Source organism: Melozone crissalis, unplaced genomic scaffold (genome assembly GCF_028551555.1).
Source record: "Melozone crissalis strain CALT ecotype California unplaced genomic scaffold, PUWL_Pcris_2 ptg000247l_1, whole genome shotgun sequence".
Taxonomy (NCBI): domain Eukaryota; kingdom Metazoa; phylum Chordata; class Aves; order Passeriformes; family Passerellidae; genus Melozone; species Melozone crissalis.
The window spans coordinates 1,257,317-1,270,290 of NW_026536006.1; the positions used below are offsets into that span (position 1 = coordinate 1,257,317).

Here is a 12,974-nt window from a genome sequence, read left to right on the forward strand (position 1 = left end):
CTGGCACCCTCACCATGGACCTGGTACCCCTGACACTGACCTGGCACCCCCACCATGGACCTGGCACCCCTGCCATGGACCTGGCACCTCCACCGTGGACCTGGCACCCCTGCTGTGGATCTGGTACCCCCACCATGGACCTGGCACCCCACCATGGACCTGTCATCCATGCCAGGCCCTCACCACGTCAGCTGGAGTTTAATTTAGGGGGTTCCTGCTTCAGTTTGTTGTGGTGCACCCCAAGAGCAGCAGGAACAGGGGGCAGCTTGGATGGGTGCCCTCAAGCTGCCCCACATGAAGGAGCTGCAGAATTAGAGCTGAACTCGTGAAGCACCGGGTCAAATCCCAAACTTGCTCTGGAGCTGTTGGTTGTAAATCATCTGCTGACAGTCCTGAAGGGCCTGGCTGCTCCCAGAGCTGCTTTGGGAGGACACAGAGCCCAGGGACGAGGATGTACCTGGCACTGGTGGTGGCATGGCCCTCAGTGCCCCCATGGGTTTTCCCAATCCTCCAAACCCATGGAGAGAGCAGGGCTGCTCCCAAACGCAGTTTGGGATCTCCTGTGACTTGGTGAGGTGCAGAAAAAAGGCAGAAATCAACCCCAAGCAGGCCGGGGAGGAGCGAGGAGCCTGCCTGCAGGATTTATGGCACGGAGCTGCCGAGCCCAGAGCAGCGCGGGTCCCGCCTCAGCCCACGGAGAAATTCCTGACTTATTGAATCACATTTGTCATCCCTAAATACATATGCAGGCCCGTGTTTCTGAATCCATAAACATCTTTTAACTAACTCGGCTCGGCGAGGCCTCTTTCAGCAGTAATTTATATTTAACTTTTTCCATATGCAGGGCCTGTCGCCTCGGTGTCATTTCCGGGAAGGCCAGGGGGGCCGGGGGGCGCTCGGCGTGTCTTGGCCCGCTGGAGCAGCCCAGCTGCTGGCACGGCTCGAGAAATCCACCCGCCAGAGCCAGTGCTCATTAATCATCTGAACTACTAAACTGCCAGCTCCTTTCAAGATCTTTCAAGAAGTGTTTTCACCCAAAATAGAGTTGAAAACGCGCCGGGCCCTACTTTCAGTGTCTCATCCATCTGGCCATTATGGGGAGTGTCAGGCGGCTCTGACAGACAAGGCTGCTCTGTTCGAGGGGCCCCGGCCCCACAGCCTGTCATATCACGGGGCTGATGGCATCTGACAGCTCCATTTGTACCTCCCCCGGAGATGAAAGGGCCGCTGCTGGTGGCAGGAAAAGGGCAGGGCCGGAGGGATGAGCAGGGGCAGCATCCCTGGCACAGCACACAGAAATCAGTCCCCCCAAGCCCATTACTGCCCTGGGGCTTGTGGCCATCTGGGGTGGGATTAAAGGTGGGGGGCTGTGCCCACTGCCCACCCCTGGTTGTGGTGCTGAGCTCTCTCTGTGCCCTGAAATGGAGGCACGGAGCACCGTGGAGCTGCCAGCCCTGCCCTGGTCCCCATCACCTGCAGTGTGTGGGTGCTGTGCACATCCCAGTGCTCAGAGCCAGTCCCCAAACCCAGCAGGACAGTCCCGGTGCCCCCCATGGCCAGGAGGGCTCAGGGTCTGCCCCACACCAGGATATCCCAAAATCACCTGAGAGCTGCCAGGTCCTGGTGACCCCCCCAAGCTGCCCCAGTGTTCAGAACCAGTCCCCAAACCCAGCAGGACAGTCCCAGTACCCTGAGAGCTTCCGCCACGGCAGGGTCTGCCCCACACCAGAACATCCCAAAATCACGAGAGGTGCTGGATCCTGGTGCTCCCCTTGGTAGGACCCCCTCCTGAGCTGCCCCAGTGCTGCAGGATTTCTGTGCCAGCACAGCAACTGGGAAAAGCTTGGGAATTACTGAGGAGCAGCAGCAATGGGGACAGAGCACATCCCTGCAGGCAGAGGAGCAGGCACCCAGCCAGCCCCATCCATCCCAGCTGCTCCCAAAACAAAACCCAAGCAGAGTCCCAGAGACTCTGGGAAGCAGGGAAGGGCTTTAGGCTCCATTTCCATTCTGCCCAGAACTGGGCTCTTCTCACCTCTGAGGGGCACTGTCCTTCTCCAGCCTGTTGGATGTTACTGGGATTGTGCAGGGAATGGGAACAAAACCAAACCCCACAAAGGCAACGCTGCTCCAGCAGAAACCAGGAGTCCTCTTGATAGGAGCAGGGCTCCTGGCCTGGACTCAATCCTGGGTGATGAGCAGCCCCCATCCTTCTCACCCAGCCCCATCCTCCTCATCCAGATAGGAAAACACAGCAAATCTTTTGGGTGCAGAGAAGACGGTCAAGGCTCAGCAAGAAAGATCTTTAACAGTCCCCATTTCTGTCCTGTCCTCTCTCAGAGCCCCCCAGCCACCCCCCCTGCAGGAGCTGCTCATGGGGAGGTGGCACCAGCACCTGAGGCTCTCACTGCTCCCCATCTTCTTCGGTGCAGCAGCATCTCCCTCTCCCAGGGATGCACCTGGAGATGCAGGGGTGCTGTGGTGGGCACCTTTGCAGCTGTGGGGGACACAAAAAAGGCCATTTTGGTTCTCTGCTCCACTGAGGTGTCTGCAGGAAGGGTCTGTCAGAAGCCACCAGACGCCCAGGATGCTGCATCCTTCATCTCCTTCCCAATTTTGCCAGGTCAGGAGGGGTGATCCATGAATTTTGGGACCACAAGGTGTTAAAGAGGTCACGTTGCACCCTGCACAGTGTCGGGTGTCCTGTCCAGCTCTGCTCAGCCTGTTGGGGCCAGTGTTCCACCATCACCTTTGGCAAAGGCTGTGGGTCACATCCTCCTGTCCTGTCTCCCTGCACCACGCTGGAAGGTGGGATGAAGTCATGGCAAAGCTGCTCCTGGAGGTTTCCATGAACAGCTTCAGAAAACACAGGGGTCTGTGTAAATCTGTGTAAATCATCTGTGTAAATCTGTGTTACTGGGACTCGAGCTCCAGGACCCTGCTCTGTGCACAGAGCTGTCAGCTGAGTGCTCTCCCCTGCTCTCCAGGGAGCTTCAGCTGAAGTGTTGGTGAGGATCAGCACTCCTCAGTTTGTCACCACAATAAACAGAAGGTGACTGTGACCCAGCCTGCAGGGATCGCTGTCACACTCCTGTGTCAACCTGTGCGAGGAAACGGCCGTGGTCCCAGGGCTTTGTCACCTGCCAGGGCCCTGTGCTGGACTGTCACACTGCACAAGAGGGAAACCATGGCTGTGGTCACACTGGGGACTTCCCGTGGGTCACTGGTGACCAGCCAAGGCCGGGTGTCCTGGTGTGGTGTGGAACACATCAGTGAATCACTGCTGAAGCTGGAATCAGAGCTGCTAGAGGATTTGCAGCACACACCAATCCATGGCCAGAGCAGAGGCAGCGGCAGCTCTTCAGCCATTATCCAGAGCCAGAGGAAAAGTCCATTCCCATCTGTGGCATTCCTGGCCACTGCAGTGCCCTGGGTGCTTGCCCACACTCTTCTGGCTTTGGCGCCTTGAGGACTTCATTCTTCTCCACTCACCTCATCCAGCCTCTTGTCACTTGTGCTGCCCCACTGCTTGGAGTGGCTGGAGGTGGCCCCACAGCAGGGCAGTGCGGAGCTCTGGTGGGCACACACAGCTCCACACCGTGGTGCTGTCCCGGCTGCTCCGTGTCACCGCTGTGTCACCACTCAGCTGCTCCTCCTGCATGGCTCCAGCTCCCAGCCTGGCACAGGACCTCCGCTGCCACCTCCAAGCACGGCTTTGTCCCTCCAGGTCTGCTCTCAGCTCATCCAGCACCAAGTGTGCCCCAAAGCAAACCCTGAACCCAGGCTGGGCACGAGGATGCTGGTGGAGGGACAGGAGGTGTCCGTGCCACTCTGGCTTGGAGGACAAACAGAGCCCGTGTTCTCCGTGGCTTCCTCCAGTGCTCACGTGGAAAGAAAAGCTGCTTTATGCAGCTGAGGAACTTCTCATCCACCCACCATGGCTCTGCATCCCGACCTGACCCCTGGGCAGGCTCCAGCCCTCGAGGACGCCGCGCTCCGCTCCGCGCTCTGAAACGCCTTGTACGTCTGCGGGCAGCCACCTCTGCATCACCTAAAAGACATCGGGGATTTTTGTGCAGGAGAGGAAAGGAAAAACAACAAGAAAAAATAGGGCCTGGCTCTTTCATTCACGTATTTATTGGGCGGACGGTGTGGCTGTGGTCAGCTGGGCTTCGGCCTTCACAGACGGGGATATTTATAAGGCACGCGGAGCGGCTCGGTGTGCGCGTCCAAGTCATTCCTTCCCCGGCACAGGGGATAATGTTGCCTTTGTTCAGCTGCCTCGGGCACAGCAGAGCGTGCCGTGCTGCTCGGCCGGGCCCCTCGCTGTGCCCCGGCGCAGCCCCGCTCCTTCCACACACACCGCGGCCCCGGCAACTGCCACCATAAATCAATAGGAAAGGAGAGGCTGCCAGTTAGACTAAACAAGTGCATTTGCAAGGATTGCTAACCCTCATTAATCACTCTGACAGTCCTAAAAAACACATTTCCCCTTTAATGACTGTATTTGGATAATCAGAGCTTTTTCCTCGCGAGTGACGGTGGGCGCGACTTCGGCGGCACCAGGGTCAGCGGCGAGTCAAACGCTGCAGGTCCCCAGCAGCTTGGGATGAAGGTGCTGCTGTGCCACGGGGAAAAGAGCCACCAGCACACCCCTAAAACTGCTGTCCCCACGTCCGACACCCACCGGTGTCCTCCCAGCCCCAGCTGGATTTGAAAAGGTCTTTTTCTGTCTCTCTGCGTTCCCTTTAGGTGACTTTTGCCTCCTGGAGAGGTTTGAAACCTGGCACATTTTTCTGTATAAATGATGCAACACATTAATGCACAGCACATTATGAAAATGGTAATTCAAACCCATACAACTCTAAATTAAGCCATACATTATCCGACCCACTCAGCCATATATTTTGCAGAAAGACAGGATTGAATCAAATCAAACCGAAACTGTGGAGTGCAGGTTGTTAGACAGAATGATTAATAAAGTGCATCCCAGTGCTCTTATTATAAAATGAATTCCGCAATAACCTGGGCATACATTACACAGGGAATTATTTAATATATCGGCAACGCGACTGTTCCCCAGCAGCTCAGCCCGAGTGCCGCCGCTATCAGATGATACTCGTGGTGTTTACACGGTTTGGCCCCGCTGCTGCAGTCCTTAGGGAGGGGAAAAAAATTCCTCAGGGAACCTCCTGCACAGCAGGACTCATCCAGGCAGCACCCAGCCCTGCTGTGGGTGAAGGGAAGGCGCGCGGGCTCGTTTTGGAGCAGGGACCATCCTAGTACGGGGAGGGTTTAGGGGAGAGAGGGGATGGAGCTTTGCCGTGAGGAGGGATCCCCCAGCAGCTCTGGCAGGATGAGGCTGTGCAGCCCCTGCTCTGTGCCCTGGCTGCTCCATGGTTGGGGTCTGGCACGGCCCCCAAAACTCAGAGTGGCTGTGCCAGGCGCGCTGATTTTGGCACTGGGCTACCGCGCCTTGAGGGTCTGCGGCATCATCCTCCCACCCTGTAGCGCGAGGTGCCCAGCCGTGGCCAGGGATGGGCATGGTGGGACAAAATTGCAGTGCAGGAACTTGAGACAGGCCCCAGCACGAAGCCACAGCCAGGGTTTACGATGGGCACTGGCAGTGCCCGAGTGAGGCCGACACCGAGCGGCATCACTGCGGGGAGCGGGAGCCACATCCAGGGAGAAGCGATGCTCCCGAGGGCCAGGGGGTCTGGGTACCTCCTGTGCCAGCAGAGAGAACACTCTGGAGCTGCTGTGCCCACCGCCCGTGCCACCCTGCTCCACGGCCAGCATCAGCTGCCACAGGGCTCAGCACCCAGCACAGACACCGGAGGGGCTGCACCAGCCTGGGCTGGGCACCGCATTCCTGCTGTGCCCACGGGACAGAGCCAACAACCACAGCAAAGCACCCCCTGTGCCAACCCCAGCCCTGCAAACACCTCTGTGCCAGCTCCAGCCCTCATCCAGCAAACATCCCACCTGGAAGGAGCAACACCAGCATGGCCACAACCGGAGCCCAGCCACGTCCGCACATCCCCAAGCCACAGACCCCCAAAATCAGCCTTGGGGAGCTCAGCACGGAGCCAAACTCACCCCTGGACCACCAAACCTCTCTCACTGCCATAGGAAACCTCAGCTGGGCCCTCCCAGCAGCCGCACGCTCAGACACAGGCAGGGAAATCGAAATCCCTTTGGCAAAAGTAGTCCCTGTTCTCAGCGCGTTATTTTTCAGCTCAAAGGACACAAAGGAATTTAAACACAGGGCATAAAGCAATATCGAGAAGGCAATTAACAGGGATTAATTGCGTGACTCACTGAAATGCAACAGGAACGAGGCAGACAAAAAAAATAAGCGATGTGGGGCAATGGGGCATGCAGGGGGAGCTTGAAAAGGGGTCCAGAGCTGGAGTGGAAGCGCTTTTTTTGGGGCATGGAGCAGGCAGAGCCCCCCAGCATGGTGGGGATGGAGCCAGACCATGTCGGAGCCATCCATCACTCTCCTCCCGGCACAAAGACGGAACGGGAGCAGGGTGTGGGATCCCCCCACACCGATATCCAGAACACAACTGCGCCCCCAAATCTGCACCCCGGGAAGGGGTGCCCACCCGCGGGCACCGCTCCGATCCCGCTAAACGCCTTCTGGAACCTTCCCTCCGCCGCCACGCCCGGGGACACAAACACGCGGGGATGGGGACACCGGGGACGCGGAGCCAGGAGCGCACCCGGGGCTCCTCCGGTACCGCCGCCGCCACCGCTAGATGGTGCTGGGACCCTGCCGGACCCCCGGGCAGGGACGAGACGAGACCAGAGCGTGGGTTACAACCAAGAGGCGTTTATTAACAAAATCAGACTTACCGGGGCTCGTCCGCCCGCCCGGGGCCGCCGGTCCTGCCGCTCCTCCGGTCCCCCCACCGACACAGCGGGGACACGCGGGGTCCTGCAGCCCCCGGCGGGGCACGGCCTGGGGTGAGCATCACCCAACCGGTGTAGCCCTCCCTGGCCCCGGACACAGCGCAAAAATTAAAAAAAAAAAAAAACCAAAAAGAAGGAGTAAAATTAAAAAAAAAAAAATAAACCACAAAAATTTTAAAAGGAAAAAAAAATTTGAAAACCCCAAAGATTAAAAATAAGGAAAAAATTACAAGAAAAAAAATTACATCTGCAAGTTACAAATGCAGAGAAGAGAATCCCAGAGCGATAAACGCAGAGGGGAAGGAGGAAAATGCCTTTTTTTTTGTTTTTTTTTTTTTGCTTTTCCATGTCATGCAAGAATTTCTCGGGGGAAATTAAGAAGGGTAAGGAAAAAAAAAAAATTCAACAGAAACAGAAGGGGAAAATCAAAGCCCCACACCTGCAAAGTAAAGAAGGGGAAATTTTTTTTTTTCTTTTTTTCGGGTTAATTTTTTTTTTTTGGAACACAGACTTTTTTTTTTTTTTGCATACCATTGATTCATTGGTGTATAATGCACTTATATTCCCAGCTTTAAGCTAACATACAGTAATAAATACAGAGTCCAAGGAGGGCGCGGGGGGCTGGGGCTGAGCCGGTTACTGATATCCCAAAGCCGAGGCTGACGTGAGTCTTTGGCCGTAGAGAGCGTATGGGGAGTAGTAAGGTCCTGCAGCCGGCAAGGAGGGCACGGGCAGGGCGCCGGCCGTGGGCAAGTGGCTCTTGCCATAGGGGTGGTACCTGTTTAGTCCCAAAGTGTGTGGGCTCCTCAAGGAGAGCGAGGCCGGTAAGGTGTTGGGGCTCCCGGGGGCGGCGGGCGGGAGGTGCAGGTGGCAGGAGGCCGCGGAGCCCAGCCCGGAGGTAGGGTAACCCGCCAAGAGTTTCTCGGCCCCCGGCAGGGCCGTGTGGGTCCGTAGGTGGGTGAGCAGCTCCTCCGAGGTGGCAAACCTCTTGTCGCAGGGTCCGCTGGCAGACACCCAGTTGCATATGTGGGGCAGGGGGTCGTTCTGCAGCATGAAGCCGTAGGTGTACAGGGGGTGGCCGGGCAGGCTGGGGGTGCCGCTGGAGGAGAGCGTGGTGTGCACCGAGTGCAGGGGGTGCGTGGGGTACACCAAGGGGTATCCGCTCTTGAGGCTGCCGGGGTCGTGCACGCAGCTGGAGCAGTTGCTGGAGCCCAGGTGCGAGGCGCTGTGGTAGCTCAGGCAGTACGGGTCCCGGCATAATCCCTGCATAAAGGAGGGCGGCGAGGCCCCGGTGAGCGGGCTGGAGCTGGGCGGTTTGCCCGGCAGCCCCAGCGCCCCCGGCAGCTGGCTGCCCACCAGCGCCGGCTTGGTGGGGTCCAGCCCGGGCACGAACTGGGACGGGTAGCCGGCGTAGGCGCCCACGATGGAGCCGTGGTAGCCGATGCTGGAGGGCGGCAGGGGGAACACGGAGTGGCCCGGCTTGTAGGGCGACACGGGGGCCACATGGCCGGCGGGCGGCAGCGCGGGGGGCTCCGACTTGCGGCCCGAGGGGGGCTCGCCGTGCGCCCCGGCCTCCACCACCCCGCGCCCCAGCGCCCCGCCCGTCCCCTCGGGGCTAGGCTTGCCGCCTTCGGGCTCCTTCTTCTCCTCGGCGCCCTTGGGCTCGGGGTGCTGCGGCGAAGCCCCGCGGGAGCCGCCGGGCGAGGAGGCGGCGGCGTGCGGGGGGAACGGCGGGCACGCTGCGCTGGGCACCCGAAAGCCGGCCTTGTCCGCGCCGCCCTCCTTGCGGGGCTCCCCGCCGCCTTTCGAGTAGGGCTTGAAGCTCGACTTGTCCTCGGCGGGCGCGTCCCCGCTGCCCGGCGGCTTCAGCGCGGCGGGCCGGGCCGAGGGCTCCTTGTCGGCGGCGGGCGCGGCGGCCGCCACGGCGTTGAGCTTGGAGGAGGGCGGCGGGTCGGGCTTGCCGATCTGCGAGCAGGTCTGGGCCAGCAGCGCCAGCGGGCTCTTCTTGGCGTCCAGCTGCGGGCGGAGCGGAGCCGGTCAGGGGGGACCCCGACGGCGCCCCCGCACCGGCCTCCCCCCACCGGCGAAACCCCGGGGCCGGGCCCGGCACCGAGCCAGGGCGCGGGGATGGGGGGGACGGGGCGGGAGGACGCGCCCGGCCGGGGAGAACAGGGACCGGGTGGGGTGAGGGGGAGCGGGGCTGCGGCGGCGGCGGGGGAGGGAAAGAACGGGGTGGGGGGAGCCGGGCAGGGCAGAGCCCGGCCGGGAGAACCGGGAGCGGCGGCCGAGAAAAGCCGGGAGAACCAGGAAGAGCCCGGCCCGGAGAACCGAGAGCGCCGGGCTGGGAAAAGCCGGGAGAGCCAGGCTGAGAAGCAGCCGGCCGGGAGAAGCGGGAGCGCCGGCCGGGAATGCCGGGAGCACCGGGAAGAGCCCGGCCGGGAGAACCGGGCTGGGAAGAGCCGGCCGGGAGAACCGGGAGCGCGGCTCCGGGGCTGCGAGGCGCGGTCGGGGGCGGCGGGCACTGACCTCGATGGGGCTGACGGGCGTGGAGGAGAGCGGCTGGAGGTACTCGGGGTGCAGGAGGTGGCCGCCGTGGGCGCTGAGCATCTTCAGGACGCGGATGGGCAGCCGGCTGGCCTGGCGCAGCGGGTCGGCGGGGGGCGGCCGGGGCGACGGGGCGGCCGCGGCTCCGCGGCTCGGCGGGGTCCTCGGCCGGGGCCCGCCGGGAGCGCCGCTCATTTGGGGCGGGGGAAAGGGGGGGGGTGCCCGGGCTCCGCGGGGCCGGGCCGGGCCGGGCGGGCGGCGGAGCGGCGGCGGCGGCGGCCCCGGCGAGACGAAGCCCTTCCCCGGCCCCACCGACACGTCAAATAGCCCCGATGGCGGCCGCGCTCCGAGGGGGCCGGCGCCGCGCACCAATCCGCGCCCGGCCGGGCCCCCGGGGCGGGGAGAGCCGCCGGTGGGGGGGGCGAGCCGCCGCCGCTCCGCCGCCACCGCCCCGCGCCGCCGCGCGGGGGAGAACCGCGGCACCGGCCCGAGCGGCGGAGGCAGCGCTGGCGCGGCTCGGCTTGGCACGGCGCTGCCGGCACGGCGCTGCTGGCACGGCATGGCACGGCGCTGCTAGCATAGGATGGCACGGCACGGCATGGCATGGCATGGCACAGCTCGGCATGGTACTGCTGGCACAGCTCGGCATGGCACAGCGCTGCTGGCATAGCATGGCATGGCACGGCGCTGCTGGCACGGCGCTGCCGGCACAACATGGCACGGCACGGCATGCTGGCATGGCATAGCATGGCATGGCATGGCACGGCACGGCATGGCACAGCTCGGCATGGCACAACGCTGCTGGCATGCTGGCATGGTGTGCACAGCGTGGCACTGCTGGCACCGCTCAGCATGGCATGGCATGGCACTGCTGGCACGGCGTGGCATGGCACTGCTGGCACAGTTTACCATGGCATGGCATGACACAGCTCAGCATGGCACAGCACTGCCAGCACAGTGTGGCATGGCATGGCACTGCTGGCACAATTTACCATGGCATGGCTTGGGTGACATGACATGGCATAGGATGACTCTGCTGGCACAGTTTACCATGGCATGGCATGGCTTGGATGGCATGGCATGGGATGGCACTGCTGGCACAATTTACCATGGCATGGCATGGCACTGCTGGCACACCTGGGTGTAGCTTGGCTGGAACACCTTAGCAGGGCACTGCTAACACACCTTGGCATGGCTGACACGCCATGGCACAGCTTGGAATGGCACAGCTCGGCTTGGCTGGCATGGCATGCCCAGCATGGCTGATCATGGCATGGCATGGCTCAGCTGGCACACCATGGCATGGCACTGCTGCCATGGCATGGCTTAGACAAGCTCAGCCTGGCACAGCTCAGCACCCAAAGCTGCACCCAGGGGCTGTGCCCTGCCACCAGCCAACACCTGTGCCCGTCCTGGTGCCACCCAAGGCGAGGGGCCTGACCTCACAAAGGTCTCTCACAAAGTGAAATTCCCTTATGAACCCACAACTCCTTATTCCCAGTCATTTTCTCCTTTCTTTGGTTTGCTGAGTCTTAAAAATCTTCGGGTGCCAGCGCAGGCTGCTGTACAACTAATTAACTTCCAACAATTAACTTCCTATTTCTAGTTACCTTTTCCAGACATCCTTGAATTAATTCCACAAACCCCTGGGGCTTCAGATTTGCAGGGGGGTGAAAAACAGCCGAGCTCAGCCAGAATTTGTCCAGAGGAGCCATGGATAGATCGTGGAGCTCTGTCCAAGTGATGTCCTGCTTGTGAGGTGGGGTGAGAGCTCCTTTCCTGGCCTTCAGGTGGGAGAATGGGGGCTGGAGGGGAGATGTGCAATGGGATGGGGGTGTGGATAAAATCCTGGGGGCCAGGATGGGATGAGAATTGAGGAACTGAGCACCTGTGGCCTGAAGAAAGGCGATGTGGGGCCAGGTGCCCATCCAGCCCCACCTCTGCCCTCCAGGGATTTGCGTTTCAGGTCCCTCCTGCCTACGCAGAAAGGGAGAGGGGGGGAAAGGGGGAGAGACAGACACCTCTAATTAATCATATTAACTCCTGACAGATGCTTTATGTTCCAACAATGTTGCTATTATTAAGTTCATGTGCCCACCCCTCTCCGAGCCCGCTGCTCCGGGTTCTGGGAAAAAAGGCTTTGCTGCATTTCCCCAGCGAGTGCTGGCATGGCCCAGCTCAGTCCCGCTCCTCCAACCCCTATCAATCACACCCAGGGTCAGACCTGTCAATTCCCCCTCTTTGTGAGCCTTTTTTCTTCACTTTTTTCTTTCTTTCCCTCCCTCCCGAAGCTGACCGCAAGATTGATTCAATCCGGACAGCGGGATGTGAGCGGAGAGGCGCTGCCGCTCAAAGGAGCCATTCAGGGAAGGAGGAAACTGAAAAAAAGCTTTTCCTCAAAGTCACTTGGGTTGTTGGCCAACAACAACAACACGGCCCTCACCGAGTAACCCAAGATCAGGTGGGATGAGTGAGTGAGGGCAGCATCGCTGGGGCGAGCGAGGGCAGGAGCAGCGACGCCCCCGGGGCTGTTCGTCCTTTCCTGAGATGCCCCCAGGGCTGTTTGTCCTTCCCTTGATGCCCAAGGCCTGATCCTGGCACACAGACACCACTCTGGATCAGTTTGTGTTTGCTGGAGTAAAGCAATCAGCCCTTCCTTCATCAGAGGGTAGTGATGGATCCACACTGGTGCAGGTTGGATCCTTGGCTCCAAAACCCATGAGGGTCCTGTTTTTATTAAGAACAGTAACCAGAGGGGAGAAACTTAAACTTCCCTGTTCCTGTGATGCCCCTGGGGCTGTTTGTCCTTCCCCTGATGCCCAAGGTCTGATTCTGGCACACAGAGACCACTCTGGATCTGTTTGTGTTTGCTGGAGTAAAGTAAACAGCCCTTCCTTCACCAGAGGGATGTCATGGGTAGTGATGGATCCATGTCCTGGTGTAGGTTGGATTCTTGGCTCCAAAACCCATGAGGGTCCTGCTTTTATTAAGGAGAACAGTAACCAGAGGGGAGAAAGTTAAATTTCCCTGTTCCTGTGATGCCCCTGGGGCTGTTTGTCCTTCCCCTGATACCCAAAGCCTGATCCTGGCACACAGAGATCATTCTGGATCTGCTTGTGTTTGCTGGAGTAAAGTAAACAGCCCTTCCTTCATCAGAGGGTAGTGATGGATCCACGTCCTGCTGCAGGTTGGATCCTTTCCTCTAAAACCCTCTGTTTCCATTAAGAACAGTAACCAGAGGGGAGAAACTTAAATTTCCCTGTTCCACATCCAGTTCTGTTCCATGACAAGCCCCTCTCTGCTCAGAGCTCGCACAAGTTCAAATGAAAGCAGCGAGACCCCTGCCCAACAAAAATAACACCAGCACCAAAGGAAAAGCAAAATATTTGGAATAGAAGCAAAGCCAAAGGAGCCCAGAAGCCTCGGGGAGCACTTTCACCAATGACTGATGATGTTTTCATCCCCAAGCAGGACTTGCCCTGGTTTGATTTTGCCAAGGACGAGTTCCCATG

General features: G+C 60.0%; 1 protein-coding gene across 3 annotated transcripts; it reads right to left on the bottom strand.

Annotated features, from left to right (window-relative positions):
• Positions 1-3,082: 3,082 nt before the first annotated feature.
• On the bottom strand, positions 3,083-9,657 carry ZNF703 (zinc finger protein 703). 3 transcript variants are annotated; one of them, XR_008484212.1, is made up of 3 exons: positions 9,445-9,657; positions 6,862-8,934; positions 3,083-4,051 (listed from the first exon to the last, which is right to left on the bottom strand). XR_008484212.1 is itself a non-coding variant. In XM_054294358.1 (2 exons), exons 1-2 carry the CDS (start codon positions 9,655-9,657, stop codon positions 7,555-7,557), a joined length of 1,593 nt encoding a protein of 530 aa, XP_054150333.1. In that variant the 3' UTR covers positions 6,819-7,554. The 3 variants fall into 3 exon arrangements, 1 of the variants encoding a protein (XP_054150333.1); XR_008484211.1 differs by lacking the exon at positions 3,083-4,051 and adding an exon at positions 4,639-4,796; XM_054294358.1 differs by lacking the exon at positions 3,083-4,051 and having other exon boundaries at positions 6,819-8,934.
• Between the last annotated feature and the right edge of the window lie 3,317 nt (positions 9,658-12,974).

What these genes read in the sequence shown, in the direction of transcription:
- ZNF703 (XM_054294358.1), bottom strand. Translation starts at nt 9,657, where the DNA reads ATGAGCGGCGCTCCCGGCGGGCCCCGGCCGAGGACCCCGCCGAGCCGC. An exon ending in CGCCCGTCAGCCCCATCGAG is followed by an intron (nt 8,935 to 9,444) that starts GTCAGTGCCCGC and finishes CTCCGCCCGCAG; the next exon opens with CTGGACGCCAAGAAGAGCCC.